The sequence below is a fragment of the Thalassophryne amazonica genome, chromosome 21, assembly GCF_902500255.1.
Source record: "Thalassophryne amazonica chromosome 21, fThaAma1.1, whole genome shotgun sequence".
Classification (NCBI taxonomy): domain Eukaryota; kingdom Metazoa; phylum Chordata; class Actinopteri; order Batrachoidiformes; family Batrachoididae; genus Thalassophryne; species Thalassophryne amazonica.
Genome location: NC_047123.1, coordinates 766,017 through 786,455, shown reverse-complemented (window position 1 = coordinate 786,455; position 20,439 = coordinate 766,017). Strand labels below are relative to the sequence as shown.

General features: G+C 43.6%; 1 protein-coding gene across 1 annotated transcript in view; it reads left to right on the top strand.

Moving 5' to 3' along the window:
- Positions 1–19,350, top strand: part of LOC117503576 (midasin-like) — a 207,212-nt gene extending 187,862 nt beyond the window's left edge. Inside the window, exons 95-102 of the mRNA XM_034162836.1 lie at positions 8,310–8,399; positions 8,866–8,981; positions 9,462–9,636; positions 9,826–9,899; positions 12,472–12,586; positions 13,514–13,580; positions 18,878–19,020; positions 19,096–19,350. Of these exons, the coding sequence (XP_034018727.1) occupies positions 8,310–8,399; positions 8,866–8,981; positions 9,462–9,636; positions 9,826–9,899; positions 12,472–12,586; positions 13,514–13,580; positions 18,878–19,020; positions 19,096–19,281 (966 nt within the window). The 3' untranslated portion in view covers positions 19,282–19,350. The remainder of the gene's footprint in view (positions 1–8,309; positions 8,400–8,865; positions 8,982–9,461; positions 9,637–9,825; positions 9,900–12,471; positions 12,587–13,513; positions 13,581–18,877; positions 19,021–19,095) is intronic.
- The last annotated feature ends 1,089 nt before the right edge of the window (positions 19,351–20,439 follow it).

The following is a 20,439-nucleotide window of genomic DNA, read 5'->3' as shown; positions in this document are numbered from 1 at the left end:
AGGCGACATTGAAGAAAATTTGAAACTGCTGGCTAAGGCTAAGCGTAAATTTAGTAAGATTGTAATTCACGTCGGCAGTAATGACACCCGGTTACGCCAATCGGAGGTCACTAAAATTAACATTGAATCGGTGTGTAACTTTGCAAAAACAATGCCGGACTCTGTAGTTTTCTCTGGGCCCCTCCCCAATCGGACCGGGAGTGACATGTTTAGCTGCATGTTCTCCTTGAATTGCTGGCTGTCTGAGTGGTGTCCAAAAAATGAGGTGGGCTTCATAGATAATTGGCAAAGCTTCTGGGGAAAACCTGGTCTTGTTAGGAGAGACGGCATCCATCCCACTTTGGATGGAGCAGCTCTCATTTCTAGAAATCTGGCCAATTTTCTTAAATCCTCCAAACCGTGACTATCCAGGGTTGGGACCAGGAAGCAGAATTGTAGTCTTACACACCTCTCTGCAGCTTCTCTCCCCCCTGCCATCCCCTCATTACCCCATCCCTGTAGAGACGGTGCCTGCTCCCAGACCACCAATAACCAGCAAAAATCTATTTAAGCATAAAAGTTCAAAAAGAAAAATAATATAGCACCTTCAACTGCACCACAGACTAAAACAGTTAAATGTGGTCTATTAAACATTAGGTCTCTCTCTTCTAAGTCCCTGTTAGTAAATGATATAATAATTGATCAACATATTGATTTATTCTGCCTAACAGAAACCTGGTTACAGCAGGATGAATAGGTTAGTTTAAATGAGTCAACACCCCCGAGTCACACTAACTGTCAGAATGCTCGTAGCACGGGCCGGGGCGGAGGATTAGCAGCAATCTTCCATTCCAGCTTATTAATTAATCAAAAACCCAGACAGAGCTTTAATTCATTTGAAAGCTTGACTCTTAGTCTTGTCCATCCAAATTGGAAGTCCCAAAAACCAGTTTTATTTGTTATTATCTATCGTCCACCTGGTCGTTACTGTGAGTTTCTCTGTGAATTTTCAGAACTTTTGTCTGACTTAGTGCTTAGCTCAGATAAGATAATTATAGTGGGCGATTTTAACATCCACACAGATGCTGAGAATGACAGCCTCAACACTGCATTTAATCTATTATTAGACTCTATTGGCTTTGCTCAAAATGTAAATGAGTCCACCCACCACTTTAATCATATCTTAGATCTTGTTCTGACTTATGGTATGGAAATTGAAAACTTAACAGTATTCCCTGAAAACTCCCTTCTGTCTGATCATTTCTTAATAACATTTACATTTACTCTGATGGACTACCCAGCAGTGGGGAATAAGTTTCATTATACTAGAAGTCTTTCAGAAAGTGCTGTAACTAGGTTTAAGTATATGTTTCCTTCTTTATGTTCCCTAATGCCATATACCAACACAGTGCAGAGTAGCTACCTAAACTCTGTAAGTGAGATAGAGTATCTTGTCAATAGTTTTACATCCTCATTGAAGACAACTTTGGATGCTGTAGCTCCTCTGAAAAAGAGAGCTTTAAATCAGAAGTGCCTGACTCCGTGGTATAACTCACAAACTCGTAGCTTAAAGCAGATAACCCGTAAGTTGGAGAGGAAATGGCATCTCACTAATTTAGAAGATCTTCACCTAGCCTGGAAAAAGAGTCTGTTGCTCTATAAAAAAGCCCTCCGTAAAGCTAGGACATCTTACTACTCATCACTAATTGAAGAAAATAAGAACAACCCCAGGTTTCTTTTCAGCACTGTAGCCAGGCTGACAGAGTCAGAACTCTATTGAGCTGAGTATTCCTTTAACTTTAACTAGTAATGACTTCATGACTTTCTTTGCTAATAAAATTTTAACTATTAGAGAAAAAATTACTCATAACCATCCCAAAGACGTATCGTTATCTTTGACTGCTTTCAGTGATGCCGGTATTTGGTTAGACTCTTTCTCTCAGAATGTTCTGTCTGAGTTATTTTCATTAGTTACTTCATCCAAACCATCAACATGTCTATTAGACCCCATTCCTACCAGGCTGCTCAAGGAAGCCCTACCATTATTTAATGCTTCGATCTTAAGTATGATCAATCTATCTTTATTAGTTGGCTATGTACCACAGGCTTTTAAGGTGGCAGTAATTAAACCATTACTTAAAAAGCCATCACTTGACCCAGCTATCTTAGCTAATTATAGGCCAATCTCCAACCTTCCTTTTCTCTCAAAAATTCTTGAAAGGGTAGTTGTTAAACATCTAACTGATCATCTGCAGAGGAATGGTCTATTTGAAGAGTTTCAGTCAGGTTTTAGAATTCATCATAGTACAGAAACAGCATTAGTGAAGGTTACAAATGATCTTCTTATGGCCTCGGACAGTGGACTCATCTCTGTGCTTGTTCTGTTAGACCTCAGTGCTGCTTTTGATACTGTTGACCATAAAATTTTATTACAGAGATTAGAGCATGCCATAGGTATTAAAGGCACTGCGCTGCGGTGGTTTGAATCATATTTATCTAATAGATTACAATTTGTTCATGTAAATGGAGAATCTTCTTCACAGACTAAGGTTAATTATGGAGTTCCACAAGGTTCTGTGCTAGGACCAATTTTATTCACTTTATACATGCTTCCCTTAGGCAGTATTATTAGACGGCATTGCTTAAATTTTCATTGTTACGCAGATGATACCCAGCTTTATCTATCCATGAAGCCAGAGGACACACACCAATTAGCTAAACTGCAGGATTGTCTTACAGACATAAGGACATGGATGACCTCTAATTTTCTGCTTTTAAATTCAGATAAAACTGAAGTTATTGTACTTGGCCCCACAAATCTTAGAAACATGGTGTCTAACCAGATCCTTACTCTGGATGGCATTACCCTGACCTCTATTAATACTGTGAGAAATCTTGGAGTCATTTTTGATCAGGATATGTCATTCAAAGCGCATATTAAACAAATATGTAAGACTGCTTTTTTGCATTTACGCAATATCTCTAAAATTAGAAAGGTCTTGTCTCAGAGTGATGCTGAAAAACTAATTCATGCATTTATTTCCTCTAGGCTGGACTATTGTAATTCATTATTATCAGGTTGTCCTAAAAGTTCCCTGAAAAGCCTTCAGTTAATTCAAAATGCTGCAGCTAGAGTACTGACGGGGACTAGAAGGAGAGAGCATATCTCACCCATATTGGCCTCTCTTCATTGGCTTCCTGTTAATTCTAGAATAGAATTTAAAATTCTTCTTCTTACTTATAAGGTTTTGAATAATCAGGTCCCATCTTATCTTAGGGACCTCATAGTACCATATCACGCCAATAGAACACTTCGCTCTCAGACTGCAGGCTTACTTGTAGTTCCTAGGGTTTGTAAGAGTAGAATGGGAGGCAGAGCCTTCAGCTTTCAGGCTCCTCTCCTGTGGAACCAGCTCCCAATTCAGATCAGGGAGACAGACACTCTCTCTACTTTTAAGATTAGGCTTAAAACTTTCCTTTTTGCTAAAGCTTATAGTTAGGGCTGGATCAGGTGACCCTGAACCATCCCTTAGTTATGCTGCTATAGACGTAGACTGCTGGGGGGTTCCCATGATGCACTGTTTCTTTCTCTTTTTGCTCTGTATGCACCACTCTGCATTTAATCATTAGTGATTGATCTCTGCTCCCCTCCACAGCATGTCTTTTTCCCGATTCTCTCCCTCAGGCCCAACCAGTCCCAGCAGAAGACTGCCCCTCCCTGAGCCTGGTTCTGCTGGAGGTTTCTTCCTCTTAAAAGGGAGTTTTTCCTTCCCACTGTTGCCAAGTGCTTGCTCACAGGGGGTCGTTTTGACCGTTGGGGTTTTTCTGTAATTATTGTATGGCTTTGCCTTACAATATAAAGTGCCTTGGGGCAACTGTTTGTTGTGATTTGGCGCTATATAAATAAAATTGATTTGATTTTGATTTGATTTGAAATGAGTTGTAAGAATGGGTATCGACCTCAGCTGGGTGAGCGGCCAGCGGAAATGTTTGCTTGCTGGTGTGCAGGAGTCGGATATTTAACGCTGTGCCTTTTCTGACAAAGATGATAATATCTTCTTTGTCTTTCGGCTGTTCCCGTTAGGGGTCGCCACAGCAGATCAATCGTCTCCATCTCACCCTGTCCTCTGTATCTTCCTCTGTCACACCAACCACCTGCATGTCCTCTCTCAGCGTCTTTGCCCAGCAGTAGCCCAATTTCCACCGGCACCCTGTTGGGCAATAGCACCGGTGGCGGACGTTGTTAACCCGGGCCGCGACCGATTCGGTATGGGAATTCGATTCTGAGTCTGCATAGTTGGGTTGGCTTGTTTTACGCCGGATGCCCTTCCTGACGCAACCCTCGTCATTTATCCGGGCTTGGGACCGGCACGCAGAATGTACTGGCTGCACACCCCATGTGGCTGAGTTACAAAGATGATCAATTAAAATTTGTTCATCTGGTCAACGTGTCAACGTCACCTAACAACCAAATGAGACGAGCCCAAGTTTCGACTAGAGGTGAAACAAACCCGCAGAACTATCATGGTGGTTCGAGCGCGGCACATCAGGAATGTTCGGTCCTCCAGAAAAAAGCACAACAAGAGACTGACGGAAAAGCTGGAGCCAAACAACCACAGAGAGTCCAGTCTTGAAAAGACGACCAGGAGGTAAAGGTTCGTGTCTCACTGAAAGCGACTCCATTATGAAGTCGGTGATGGTGTTTCTGCATTGGTCACTGAGGTAGATTCCTTTAGTTCACCCAACACACACTAACCTTCAACCTCAAACCAGGATACCTCATCGTCCAGCAAAGTGAGTTCACAGGGTTCAAATCAAGACGGCCCGCCTGGACCCTGATGTGCATATTAAAAAAAAAGTAGCCCATGGGGGGGTGGGGGGTGAACCTTTTCAGAGCTTCTGCAGAATTTGGCACATTTTTATATCAAAACAGCTAAGACCAGTCTTAAAGCCCCCCGAGGACACCACAGTGCTCAAAATAGAGTTTGAATGGCAGAAAGGGTCTGCAGGAGGGTCTGAAGTTAAATACAACATGGCTGCAGTTACATCCAAAGTTGAACAGATTGTGGCAGGATGTAAAAGGGCTTATCAACATGGTCTGCTGAAGTCACAAAACACAGTAACCAGTCTTCTAAGGCAAGTAACAACTTTAAAATGGTGAATGGACTGCATTTATGTCGCGCTTTTCCATCTGCATCAGACACTTAAAGCACTTTACAGTAATGCCTCACCTGGTGGCCAAGTGGTTAGTGCTCTTGGTTTCAGTTTGGAAGGTTCCCTGTTCAAACCCCATCCCTGCCACATTTCTCCGTGTAATGTGGAGTTGTGTCAGTAAGGGCAACTGGTGTAAAATGTGCCAATTCAATATGCAGTTCCACCTCGGATCTGCTGTGGCGACCCCGAGTTCAAACAAGATTAGCAGCCGAAGGGTCTTAGTTATACTATGGGGACCGTGAAAAGGCAAACATTAGGGGCTGTATTATTTCTTTTATCTTGGCTAGAAAAAAATGAGAGGGATGCTAAGCAATAAGAGCACGGTGACTTAGTGGTTAGCACTGTTGCCTCACAACGAAGGGGTCGTGGGTTCAATTCCCGTGGCCTTTCTGTGTGGAGTTTCCATGTTCTCCCAGTGTTTGCGTGGGTTTCCCCCACATCCAAAGACATGCGGGTTAGGTGGATTGAAATCTTAAAAAATTGTCCGTAGGTGTGTGTGTGGATGTGTCTGTTTGTTTGACTGTTTGTGGCCCTGCGACAGACTGGCGTCCTGTCCTGGGTGTACCACCTCGCGCCCTATGACTGCTGGGATAGGCTCCATCTTCCTGCGACCCTTAATTGGACTAAGCGGTAGAAGGTGAATAATATAAAAGAACTACAATGTAAACACAAACAATCCACCTCCATTAGTCTTACGAAGGATTTAATTCACAGAGAACTTAATGGTCTTGATGCACATTGGAATGGGGATGCAGACAAGGCTGCGCTCTGTCACCCCTGCTGTTCACCATTAGTGGTTCAGTACTAATTGTCATAAATAAAGAAGCACATCAAATATCATTATATGTTGATGATTTATTATTATATCTGACAAAACCAATGTAAACAATATGGCATTTAAAAGAATTAAAGCTATAGTTGGTAGTCCTGGAGAGCACGCAAGATTTGAAAGTAGCACCTCCTCCAGGTTCCACCCCACATCCCCCCTACCCAGTCAGTGCTCCGCCCAAAGCCACACCCCCACAAACTTGAGACTGTGTGGGCTCTGGCATCTTATATAGGCAGGAATTAATCTTTTGTGTGGATACAATGAATGATTTTACCAAAAATAAAATAAAATAAAAACCACACTCCTGCCACAACTACTGAGTTTAAAACAACAAAAAAGTCCTGTAATTTCCAACGGTACTTGAACGCAGCAGCAGCGATATGCACGGCATTCAGAAGGACTGCTCTGATGATATATATATGAATGAATGAATGAGTTTATTTGGCACACAATTCAACAACAAAAACAAAAAAACTCATAACAAAGCAACTTTACAAAAGTCCTGCGTGGCCGAAAGGGTGACGGCAGAAGCAGAGCTTATAAATACCCACCCCTTATACTAAAAAAATAACAAACATATACACACAAACAAAATTTCATAAATACATATCTACACAATCACACACACACACATATATATATATATATATATATATATATACGTATACATACCTACATACATACGCACACACAATGACAATACCAAAAAGAAAAAAAAACATGCAAACTTAGTCAATGAGCTCAGATTTACAAAATATAACCAGACAATACTGGCACACAACACACAAACCCAAAAGTAATAACAAGACCTAAGTTTTCAACTATAGCATGCAATTTTGTTATTCTTGTAATGTCTTTTAAAGCCTGCTAACGTAGGCTTTATCCCCGAAGCAAACGTAATTACCTGTCCACCAGAAAGAGCGCAACCTCTGCATCACTTTTCAGACCTTTCAGATGCCTCAGTTGTTTCCACCAAGAAAATGGGGCACCGATGCTGACTCCCGAGGTGGAGGTGAGCAAGATCATATCACACGAACCAAGTGTGCACTGAGGCACAGCTGGCCACAAATTCAAACACATGGAGGGAATTTAAATGGACAGTAATCACTATAGAGTTTTTAGGACACCAGGAAAGGCAGTCAAGATGAGTCCAGCTCATTCCAGCTCCTGTTGGAGGAACTGTGCAGCGCTCATCTCTCAGCACACTCTCGTGTTCTGGTCCTGTCCTAAGTCTTTGTTGGACAGAGGTATCTGACACCCTCAAAGTGGTTTTCCAACAAGCTATCTCACGGGAACCTCCAGTGGCATTACAGGGGGCAGTTCCTGGAGGACTGGAGGAGAGGGCCACAAAACATCTACTGAAGGTTCTGTTCACAGTCTGCCTTCATCCTTCAATAAGTTCCACCTGTGAGGGAGGAATAAGAGAACACTGATATTTCTTCAACAGCCTGATATAACTTTACAGAAGGTGAAGAAAAGGAATAACAAATTTGATTAATTTTTCTTGATGTTTTGATTTGGAATAGAATGTTCAGTGTTCACAATGTATCATCGGTATGTCGAGAAATAAGATATTATCAGGATTTTGAGCTTTACTCACTTTTTTAAACACACTGATATTATTTTCAACACAAATATAGGAATTAAAAAATGAACCAGATTCAGATGCATTGTGGTTCAAATGTAAGCAAGCAGCACTCTGACTAACTCTTAGTAACTCGCCAACTTCAGCAGATGTTGAAGAGAAAGATAAATGATCTGATATGAAGATGATGTTGGAAAACTGAATAAAGGTGGAACAAACATTTTTAAAACACACACGCTTAACTGGGTTGACCTCTAGAATCTAATCCCAGTTTCTCGATGTACCCTGAAGTGAGACACTGAACCCTAAAGAGCTTCAGCCTGGTTGGATGTTGATCTGGTCCCACAGGGTTTTAGGTGGATTATTGCTCCAGTTACTGAGAACGTTCAGCCAGGTTGACTGGTTTGGTGCCAAGTTATCATCCAATAAGAACGCAGCAGAGCATGTTTACATGCATCCAACAAATAAACAAAGGGTGGATTGGACCTGGACCGGGCTGTGTGTGAAATCTGCCAAAACACGGGGACCAATCGCATGACAGCTCTGGAGAAGAACTGCATGTTGGACCTTTAATGATTTAAAAATAGGAAAAAATAAAAGTTTGTTTTTAAATCACAGCTGCTCACAGAGCTGCAGGACACAATGTCAAAATGTCCTTTTCTACTTCCTGTCACGTCCTGTGAATCGTGTTTGTCTTTGCAGAAAGCGCGGCTGGACCCCGAGGACATGAGGAGGGAGATGGAACTCCAGCTGGAAGCCTGGCAAAAACTGGCTCCCGGGGCTCGAGAGGAGGTCAGGCACCCTCAGTTTCACTTATTCACACAAAGGTTAGGGGTCACCACCCTGGCTGCTGGAGGTCTCCTGTCCTCCATGTTTTCCATTCACTCCGCCCACTGCTGGAGATCTTGGGTTTAGTTTGAGGAAAGAAAAAGATGGACTAATTTACTTTCATGCTGTTTAAGACGACGTGTTTCCTGAAACCTTATCAAGAAATGATCTCATGATCATTCTGCTGTTAGGTTCACACACTGTCTGAATCAAACACACACACACACACCAGAAATAACTTGGACCTTGTTCAAAGGCACCTTAGTGATTCTTTTTTCCTGATTGGGGAATTGAACCAAGGACCCACTGGTTGTAAGACAGCCTGTCTCACCGGTGGTGGACACACACTTTGTCATGGAGACTTGAGTGTTGGCAGCGGTTGGCATGTCCGTGTCATGTCTTCCTAACTCATCTTCTCTCTGTCCTCCAGGAGGCAGCAGCGGTCTCCATGTGGCACCAGTACCAGACGTTGACCTCCGCCCTCTCCCAGCAGCTGTGTGAGCAGCTCCGCCTCATCCTGGAGCCCACGCAAGCCGCCAAACTCAAGTCAGTGTGGCCCCGCCCCCACAAGCCTTCACGCTGTTACATCTGGTTTCTGTTTATTAACTGCTGATAATCTGAAACTAAAATGCGTTCAAAACGTCACCTAAATGTGCATGACGTGCAAACCCCCCCCAGTATGACATGCAACGATCAGCAAGTCTGTCTGTCTGTCCATTTTCTCTTGTTGGTGTCAAATCTCAAGAACCAGTTAACCGGTTTCATTGATACTCAGCATAACTGTGAACTTGGCTGATCCCAACACTTTGAATTACTGACTTGTGGGGACCGGGGGGGGGGGTCCTCTCCTGATGGCTCTTGTTTAATTTTGTTTATTACTAACATTAACGTGGAGGGAATTTATCAAAAAAAAAAATTTCAGAGATAAATTGCCTTATTTCAGATGTAGTTTTGAGTCGGCACGTTGGAGCTTGTTGATGTGTGAGCACACTGATGGATCGATCGATCGTATCTGGTGTTCCTCAGAGGTGACTACCGCACAGGGAAGCGTCTCAGCATGAGGAAGGTCATCCCGTACATCGCCAGTCAGTTCCGCAAAGACAAAATCTGGCTGAGGAGAACCAAGCCAAGCAAGCGAGAGTACCAGATCTGCCTGGCAGTGGACGACTCCTCCAGCATGGTGGACAATCACTCCAAACAGGTACGCAGCAGTGTGTCCCAAGTCTCTGGTTCTGGACCACAGCTGATGTCCTCTGAGCTGTGTGTCCGGCCTGTCACGTCTCGACGGGTTTCAGAGTTAATGGAATAAACGGTCATATGTTTGTTGATGCTTCAGTGGTGTTTGAAGCATGTTTCATGAAGCTGTGCTGTGTTTGTGTCTGTGGTGCAGCTGGCATTTGAGTCGCTGTCTGTGATCGTCAACGCGCTGACACTGCTGGAGGTCGGTCAGGTGTCCGTGTGCAGGTCAGAGTCCAGACTCACAAAATCCTCTTTGATCCTTTGCTCTTCTTCTTCTGTCCAAACAGTGCATAAAACCTGAAGCACTTTTTTACTTTATGCCCCCGACACACTGTCCTGGTTTGATTGTTTTGGTGTACGAGGTCTGTTAGAAAAGTAACGGACCTTTTTATTTTTTGCAAAAACTATATGGATTTGAATCGTGTGATTGCATCAACCAAGCTTGAACCTTCGTGCGCATGCATGAGTTTTTTCACGCCTGTCGGTTGCGTCATTCACCTGTGAGCACGCCTTGTGGGAGGAGTGGTCCAGCCCCCTTGTCGGATTTTCATTGTCAGGAAATTGGCTGATCGACTGCCGCTTTGCTTCATCAAAATTTTTTCAGAAAGTGTGAGAGACAGCCAAGTGGAAACCATGCCGAAAAAGTGCTGATGTCAAACTCTTCTGCCATTTCTGTGGTAGTCAGACGATATCCTGGATCAACAAAGCGTTTACTTTGGAAATGAACGGCACATTCCACTGTTACAGGAGTTTTTTTTGTCATGAAAAGACGTGTGGAGGAATTCGCGCGTCGGGACGGAGGCGCAGGGCACAGAACAAAAAGCAACGCCGTGATGAAGCCTCACAGGACATGTTGTGGCATGTCCAGCTCGTCCACAATTCTCGGATAGTCACACGACTGAAAAGCCACTGAAAGCCGTCTGAATCTTCCGAATGGTGCAAGAGCTGGGCATGTTAGGGCTTGTCCTGTGAGACCAACACGGAGGTGCTTTCGTCCCGCGCCATGAGTGGCTCCGTGGTGAATTTCTCCGCTCCTCTTTCCATGACAAACTCCTGTAACAGTGGAATGTGCCGAAAAAATGCTATGTCCACCTGTCTTGCCATTTCTCTGGTAGTCAGACGACGTCCTGGATCAACAAAGCGTTCACTTTGGAAATGATCTGGTCGTTTGAGCCTGTCGAGCGCCGCTCAGTGCGCGCCGTGCCATCCGCCGCTGTGGGCCGTCTTTAATCCAGTTGTAATTGTCCTTAATCTGTGTGATCCCCATAAGATCTTCACCGAAAGCCATCTGAATTTTCCAAATGGTTTCCACCTGGCTGTCTCTCACACTTTCTGAAAACATTTTGATGAAGCAAAGCGGCGGTCGATCAGCCAATTTTCTGACAATGAAAATCCAACGAGGGGGCTGGACCACTCCTCCCACAAGGCGTGCTCACAGGCAATGACGCAACTGACAGGCGTGAAAAAACTCACGCATGTGCACGAAGGTTCAAGCTTGGCTGATGCAATCACATGTGATTCAAATCCATATAGTTTTTGCAAAAAATAAAAAGGTCCATTACTTTTCTAACAGACCTCGTAGCTGCTGAACCTAAATGGAAAATACACCAGACTATGAAACAAGGCTCCAAAAGGAGCTCCGTGTCCCGATGCCGTGAATCACACGTTTTTATTTAGAGCTCTGACATCATGTTGTTCTGACAGTTCAGCTGCTGCAGTCAGAGGATCCATATATTTATCAGCATACCATAAAAGTAATGCTGAGTCTCACACACACACACACACACACACACACACACACACACACACACACACACACACACACACACACACACACAGAAACGGTCTGTACCACTTTGTTCTGGATACCAGACGTCAGCAATGCGCACAAACTGACAGAATAGAAAACACACTTTTACAGTGTAAATTGTGAGGTTGATGTTGGTTCTGCGCAGTAACAAGAACTCTCCTGTGCAGTCAGGAGGTGAGCAGGTGTTTTTCTCAGTGCGCTCTGTCTCTCCAATCACAGTATCAGTTTTTTAGCTTTAACTAGAAAATAATAGATTTCCATAATTTAATAATAAATTAACTTTTTATTTATCATTTGAAATAAATTTTTCATCCACAAATAAAAGTATCAATATACAGTCAAATCTTTTTGAGATTTTTCATTTTTTGGTTTGATTGTAGAGATTATTTGCTTCCCATCTGGTGGCTTCTTTTAGAAAACGGCGTTTTCTGTCAACAAATATCAACTAAAATCTCTTTAATTTGAGATGCTTTCATGTATTTAGAAAAGTTCACACAAAAGTAGTTATTGTTTAAAACTGTAACCTGACAAAATATATTGTTTGCTTCAAAGCTTTTGTGCATTTTTTCTCTTTTTGGGTATTCATTATGAGTGTACGTATATATAATATGTGTTTATAGCAATTGGTGAGGGGGGGGGGGGGGGGGGTCGTTTAAAAGCTTTTGTTTCAACCTTCACTCTTTTGGCCAAAAAAAACTGGGAAATTGTTTGAGTTTGTGTTTTCCTTTGTTTTCTTTTGTTTTGTTTTTATGAGAGATCCTTTTAAGTATGTGTGCACGCCAAAAAAAATTGACAAAATAAAAAAAAAGTTTGTCCTGAAGTGATCAATTATCAATAGAAATGATCAGGAATATTTAACGTGTTTCAAAATGATAAAGTACATTCCAGTAAAACAAATGTGAGACAGGAAGTGTTTGGTGTTTTTTTTTTGGTTTGTTTTTTCACAAACTGGTCATGTGACACTAACATGTTGTGTCACGTGTGCAGCTTTGGCGAGCAGGTGCAGTTGCTCCACCCCTTTGGGCAGCAGTTCACTGAGGAGTCCGGTGCTCGGATTCTGAGACTCTGTCAGTTCCAGCAGAAGAAAACCAGAATAGCTCAGGTGAGATGTTTTAACCTCGTTGTGAAATCTCTGCATGAGTTCGCAGGGGGGTTGTAATTTTTAATGCCTGGACCAGAACCAATGCTTAAGCTACTAGATGAGGTCCTGGTGCTGAGACCCTGCCTGACCCCGGTGGTGCCGGGGTCAGGCTGTGACTCCGTTGTGGCCTCAGGGGGGTCAGGTTGTGGTTCGTTTGTGGCCTCGGGGGGGGGGGGGGGTCAGGCTGTGACTCGTTTGTGGCCTCGGGGGGGTCAGGCTGTGGTTCGTTTGTGGCATCGGGGGGTACAGGCTGTGACTCCTTTGTGGCATCGGGGGGTACAGGCTGTGACTCCTTTGTGGCCTTGGGGGTCAGGCTGTGACTCCTTTGTGGCCTCGGGGGTCAGGCTGTGGTTCGTTTGTGGCCTCGGGGGTCAGGCTGTGACTCCTTTGTGGCCTTGGGTCAGGCTGTGGTTTGTTTGTGGCCTCGGGGGCGGGGGGGGATCTGGCTGTGGTGCATTTGTGGCCTCGGGGGGGGGGGGGATCTGGCTGTGGTTCGTTTGTGGCCTCGGGGAGGGTCAGGCTGTGGTTTGTTTGTGGCCTCGGGGGGGTCAGGCTGTGGTTCGTTTGTGGCCTCAGGGGCGGGGGGGGATCTGGCTGTGGTGCATTTGTGGCCTCGGGGGGGGGGGGATCCGGCTGTGGTTCGTTTGTGGCCTCGGGGAGGGTCAGGCTGTGGTTCGTTTGTGGCCTCGGGGGAGGTCAGGCTGTGGTTCGTTTGTGGCCTCGGGGGGTTAGGGTCTTGGTATTGTGGTTTGTGGAGGACTACAATGATGGAGGGATGGAAGCTGAACAAGGTTTCTCTCTCTCTCTCACTCACTCACACACTCACACAGTGGAATGTGATGTCACGTAGTTGCTTTGTGTGCATCTTTAATTATTTCTCCTTTATAGTTTTTGGAGGCGATGACCAAAATGTTTGTTGCAGCAAAAACTCAGATTCCAGGATCCAGAAACTCAGGTGAGGATTCTCTCCATCTGACACCTCGTTGTTTTACTAGAAGCACCACAGTCAACCTGTGGAACACAGTGTTTTTTTCTACATTTCCCCCAAATGAGTTTCCAAAGTAACTTCGGCTGCAGTGTGAAAACTAACATCTGAAGCAGCAAAGTTCAGTCGATGGAATCTGTGGCATGAGACCCAAAAATAAGGTTTGGGATCCCCCTGTCCATCTGAACGGCACTGAAACCAGTTTGGCCATTTCAGTGAAGCTTCATCCTCATCCCTAATCACTGTCATCAAGATATGTGTAGATCTGGCAACTGTGTGTATGTGCATGTGTGTGAGATCTGGCAACTTGCTTCCGACGAAGTGTTTGTTGTGACGCTGTTCTGAACTCCACACGGTTGTATTTGTTTTTTATTTCTGTTTAACACTTCTTTTGGTTTTTAACTACATCTACTGTGAATCTTGTTTAACTACATTCCTCCTGTTGTGAATTACTAGCAGTTAGCTATCGCTGGCAGTTAGCTAGGTTGACTCCCCCCCATTTCTTTCATTACTGTTTCTACTGTTCCTAACACTTCTGTTAGTTTTTCAGTGTAACTGCTGTGAATTGTAGCTCATTATTTTACTCTTGTGTTAATCTTAGGAGTGGTTAGCATTTTCGTTAGCAGTTAGCTCACGCTAGTTTGGCTATACTCTTGAATTTTCTGGTGCACAAAGTACACTACACTTTATGTAAATCCTGCATGATGCTGGCAGACAGGGTAGTTCTTTTAGAGAGCCGTGTCCGTAAGCTAGAACAGCTTGTTAGCTCAGTGGAGTTAGATGTTACGGGCACTCCAGACAAGGTTAGTGTTGGGCCGGCTAGCGTGCCAATTAGCATTAGCCTAGAAACGCCAGCTGGTCAGAATTGGAGACTCGGCTCCGCACCGTGGAAAATTCTACAGCTAGCCAGGCCCCTGTAGTCGGTGCGGACCAAGGTAGCTTAGCCGCCGTTAGTTTCCTTCTGGCAGATCCCGAGCAGCCGGGAAAGCAGGCCGACTGGGTGACTGTGAGGAGGAAGCGTAGTTCTAAACCGAAGCCCCGTGTACACCGCCAACCCGTTCACATTTCTAACCGTTTTTCCCCACTCGACGACACACCCGCCGAGGATCAAACTCTGGTTATTGGCGACTCTGTTTTGAGAAATGTGAAGTTAGCGACACCAGCAACCATAGTCAGTTGTCTTCCGGGGGCCAGAGCAGGCGACATTGAAGGAAATTTGAAACTGCTGGCTAAGGCTAAGCGTAAATTTGGTAAGATTGTAATTCACGTCGGCAGTAATGACACCCGGTTACGCCAATCGGAGGTCACTAAAATTAACATTGAATCGGTGTGTAACTTTGCAAAACAATGTCGGACTCTGTAGTTTTCTCTGGGCCCCTCCCCAATCGGACCGGGAGTGACATGTTTAGCCGCATGTTCTCCTTGAATTGCTGGCTGTCTGAGTGGTGTCCAAAAAATGAGGTGGGCTTCATAGATAATTGGCAAAGCTTCTGGGGAAAACCTGGTCTTGTTAGGAGAGACGGCATCCATCCCACTTTGGATGGAGCAGCTCTCATTCTAGAAATCTGGCCAATTTTCTTAAATGCTCCAAACCGTGACTATCCAGGGTTGGGACCAGGAAGCAGAGTTGTAGTCTTACACACCTCTCTGCAGCTTCTCTCCCCTGCCATCCCCTCATTACCCCATCCCCGTAGAGACGGTGCCTGCTCCCAGACCACCAATAACCAGCAAAAATCTATTTAAGCATAAAAATTCAAAAAGAAAAAATAATATAGCACCTTCAACTGCACCACAGACTAAAACAGTTAAATGTGGTCTATTAAACATTAGGTCTCTCTCTTCTAAGTCCCTGTTAGTAAATGATATAATAATTGATCAACATATTGATTTATTCTGCCTTACAGAAACCTGGTTACAGCAGGATGAATATGTTACTTTAAATGAGTCAACACCCCCGAGTCACACTAACTGCCAGAATGCTCGTAGCACGGGCCGAGGCGGAGGATTAGCAGCAATCTTCCATTCCAGCTTATTAATTAATCAAAAACCCAGACAGAGCTTTAATTCATTAAGTTTCATTACACTAGAAGTCTTTCAGAAAGTGCTGTAACTAGGTTTAAGGATATGATTCCTTCTTTATGTTCTCTAATGCCATATACCAACACAGTGCAGAGTAGCTACCTAAACTCTGTAAGTGAGATAGAGTATCTCGTCAATAGTTTTACATCCTCATTGAAGACAACTTTGGTTGCTGTAGCTCCTCTGAAAAAGAGAGCTTTAAATCAGAAGTGCCTGACTCCGTGGTATAACTCACAAACTCGCAGCTTAAAGCAGATAACCCATACGTTGGAGAGGAAATGGCGTCTCACTAAGAAGATCTTCACTTAGCCTGGAAAAAGAGTCTGTTGCTCTATAAAAAAGCCCTCCGTAAAGCTAGGACATCTTACTACTCATCACTAATTGAAGAAAATAAGAACAACCCCAGGTTTCTTTTCAGCACTGTAGCCAGGCTGACAAAGAGTCAGAGCTCTATTGAGCTGAGTATTCCTTTAACTTTAACTAGTAATGACTTCATGACTTTCTTTGCTAATAAAATTTAACTATTAGAGAAAAAAAATTACTCATAACCATCCCAAAGACGTATCGTTATCTTTGGCTGCTTTCAGTGATGCCGGTATTTGGTTAGACTCTTTCTCTCCGATTGTTCTGAGTTATTTTCATTAGTTACTTCATCCAAACCATCAACATGTCTATTAGACCCCATTCCTACCAGGCTGCTCAAGGAAGCCCTACCATTATTTAATGCTTCGATCTTAAATATGATCAATCTATCTTTATTAGTTGGCTATGTACCACAGGCTTTTAAGGTGGCAGTAATTAAACCATTACTTAAAAAGCCATCACTTGACCCAGCTATCTTAGCTAATTATAGGCCAATCTCCAACCTTCCTTTTCTCTCAAAAATTCTTGAAAGGGTAGTTGTAAAACAGCTAATTGATCATCTGCAGAGGAATGGTCTATTTGAAGAGTTTCAGTCAGGTTTCAGAATTCATCATAGTACAGAAACGGCAGTGAAGGTTACAAATGATCTTCTTATGGCCTCGGACAGTGGACTCATCTCTGTGCTTGTTCTGTTAGACCTCAGTGCTGCTTTTGATACTGTTGACCATAAAATTTTATTACAGAGATTAGAGCATGCCATAGGTATTAAAGGCACTGCGCTGCGGTGGTTTGAATCATATTTATCTAATAGATTACAATTTGTTCATGTAAATGGGGAATCTTCTTCACAGACTAAAGTTAATTATGGAGTTCCACAAGGTTCTGTGCTAGGACCAATTTTATTCACTTTATACATGCTTCCCTTAGGCAGTATTATTAGACGGCATTGCTTAAATTTTCATTGTTACGCAGATGATACCCAGCTTTATCTATCCATGAAGCAGAGGACACACACCAATTAGCTAAACTGCAGGATTGTCTTACAGACATAAAGACATGGATGACCTCTAATTTCCTGCTTTTAACTCAGATAAAACTGAAGTTATTGTACTTGGCCCCACAATCTTAGAAACATGGTGTCTAACCAGATCCTTACTCTGGATGGCATTACCCTGACCTCTAGTAATACTGTGAGAAATCTTGGAGTCATTTTTGATCAGGATATGTCATTCAATGCGCATATTAAACCAATATGTAGGACTGCTTTTTTGCATTTACGCAATATCTCTAAAATCAGAAAGGTCTTGTCTCAGAGTGATGCTGAAAAACTAATTCATGCATTTATTTCCTCTAGGCTGGACTATTGTAATTCATTATTATCAGGTTGTCCTAAAAGTTCCCTGAAAGCCTTCAGTTAATTCAAAATGCTGCAGCTAGAGTACTGACGGGGACTAGAAGGAGAGAGCATATCTCACCCATATTGGCCTCTCTTCTTTGGCTTCCTGTTAATTCCAGAATAGTATTTAAAATTCTTCTTCTTACTTATAAGGTTTTCAATAATCAGGTCCCATCTTATCTTAGGACCTCATAGTATCATATCACCCCAATAGAGCGCTTCGCTCTCAGACTGCAGGCTTACTTGTAGTTCCTAGGGTTTGTAAGAGTAGAATGGGAGGCAGAGCCTTCAGCTTTCAGGCTCCTCTCCTGTGGAACCAGCTCCCAATTCAGATCAGGGAGACAGACACCCTCTCTACTTTAAGATTAGCTTAAAACTTTCCTTTTTGCTAAAGCTTATAGTTAGGGCTGGATCAGGTGACCCTGAACCATCCCTTAGTTATGCTGCTATAGACTTAGACTGCTGGGGGGTTCCCATGATGCACTGAGTGTTTCTTTCTCTTTTTGCTCTGTATGCACCACTCTGCATTTAATCATTAGTGATTGATCTCTGCTCCCCTCCACAGCATGTCTTTTTCCTGGTTCTCTCCCTCAGCCCCAACCAGTCCCAGCAGAAGACTGCCCCTCCCTGAGCCTGGTTCTGCTGGAGGTTTCTTCTTGTTAAAAGGGAGTTTTTCCTTCCCACTGTCGCCAAGTGCTTGCTCACAGGGGGTCGTTTTGACCGTTGGGGTTTTTACGTAATTATTGTATGGCCTTGCCTTACAATATAAAGCACCTTGGGGCAACTGTTTGTTGTGATTTGGCGTTATATAAATAAAATTGATTGATTGATTGATTGATTTGGCGCTATACAAATGAAAATAAATTGAAATTAATTTGAAACTGAAATTGGCGCAGTTTTGTAGACTTTTTCTTTTTAATATATTTTTTATATTTATTCTTTCTCAGTTCTTTTCAATTCATTTTATTAGGAAACAGAGCGTGCCGTGACCTCAACTTTATCTAAATTCTGGGTCTGTTAGTGAAGCTTAGGGCTAGCAACATTTCCTGTATATTTGTTTTGTAATTTGTTTTGGTAGATGGCCCAAGCAGAAGGTCACCCCTTTGAGTCTGGTCTGCTTGAGGTTTCTTCCTCAAATCATTAGAGGGAGTTTTTTCTTACCACTGTTGCCTGTGTTCTTGCTCTGGGGATTGGTACGGTTAGACCTTACTGTGTGAAGTGCCTTCGACTCAGTCAGCTCGTCCGGTTCATAAAAACCTTCTGCTGGACAGACAGACGGGGGATCACAGAACCTCAACCCTCTCCATCACCTCGTGGTGTAATAACATGTTTGGTTGATTAAACTTTGTGGGTTTTTTTTTTGTTGTTGGTTTTTTTTACTTTATTTTCTCTGTTGCTGTCTCTGTGACCTCTGACCTTTTGACCCCAGAGACGGCCCAGCTGCTGGTCATTGTGTCTGATGGCAGGGGACTTTTCCTGGAGGGGAAAGAGCGGGTGATGGCCGCTGTGCGAGCAGCACGCGATGCTGACGTTTTTGTCATCTTCGTGGTGCTGGACAACCCCAACTCACGGGTAAGAAAACGTGACGTCTGTTTTCGTGATGTGCCGGCGGACGTCACGTGTGACCGTTCCCGATGTGTTTGCAAGGATTCCATCTTGGACATCAAGGTGCCAGTGTTCAAAGAACCAGGAGAACTGCCTGAGATCCGCTCCTACATGGAGGAGTTCCCCTTCCCCTTCTACGTCATCCTGAGAGATGTCAACGCTCTACCAGAGACGCTGAGTGACGCGCTCAGGCAGTGGTTTGAACTCGTCACGGCGGCTGACCAATGAAAGGCCACGTTGACAGGAAGTGAAAACTGCACAAAGTCATTGAGGACTGCTGCTGCTGCACATGTGCCTTTAGTTCTATTTTTTTGCCGTCATTTTAGTCGACCGCAGAGTTCGTTATTTGTTCTTTGTTTTGTGAATTAAAGGATTTAAAGTGCACATGTGACAAATGACAGAAACATTAAATACCTCTGAACTGCCCTCACTCCTTTTTCTGTGTTACCACGGCAACGCAACCAGTCAGCTGATGGATGCCTGAACCCAGTGTGACGTTCAGAAGAATTAAGAAGGTGCCTTGAAGTGAGAACGCGTCACGATTCCACACCACATCAGTGGCGTTACGGCCGTGAGCGTGCTTTGACTCCATGCCACATGGGTACGTGTCCAGGCTGTCACTGCCCCGTGGCGTAGCAGAGTCAGTTGTTCATGAACCCTGAGATGTCGTGTTTGAGTTTAATGTGCACGTGGTCTTAACCGGAGCAGCGCGGTGCGAACTGCTGACGTCTCCCTCTGTGACGTGTAACGGCAGGAATTAAAGCCCAGAAAAAGTCTTCTGACTGAAATTTTTTTCACAGCCAAATCAGACTGTTCACCATCGACCTTTTTCTAGAAACCTTTTGTGATGGCGTCCTAGAGTTTAAGGTAAAACCAGGTGGAGACAGTTAAGAAAAGAGCAGCTTGTTTCTCGTGCTGTGAACTGATTGTTCACATCATTAACCGTCACTGCTCGTTTCTAACGCAGCATCATACTATGGAAAGACTTTAACCTGCACGTTATGTAAATACTTCAGGATAAACATGTTTTAAACCAATTAAAATCTCAGGCCTGGAGCCAGAAAACTGAAAGGGGGGGGTATTTTTTGGTGAAATTGGACCTTATCAGCAGGGGTTTTTTGATGTCCAGGGATGCATTCTGGAGGGGTTTTTGATGACTATTTTCTCACCTTGATCCACCCAGTTTAGTTGTTCTGCTTCATGTATTTGTATTTCTTTTGCACATTTTCACCTTTTCTTTGCCTTTAACCAAAATTTATATCACAACCTACATGTTTGTTTGATCAGACTAACCACAAAAGCCGTAATCATTTTCATATTTTAAAAACGTTTTTCATTTAGCTATGCAGAAACGTTACATGAACTAAACTTATTTTTTATATGGCT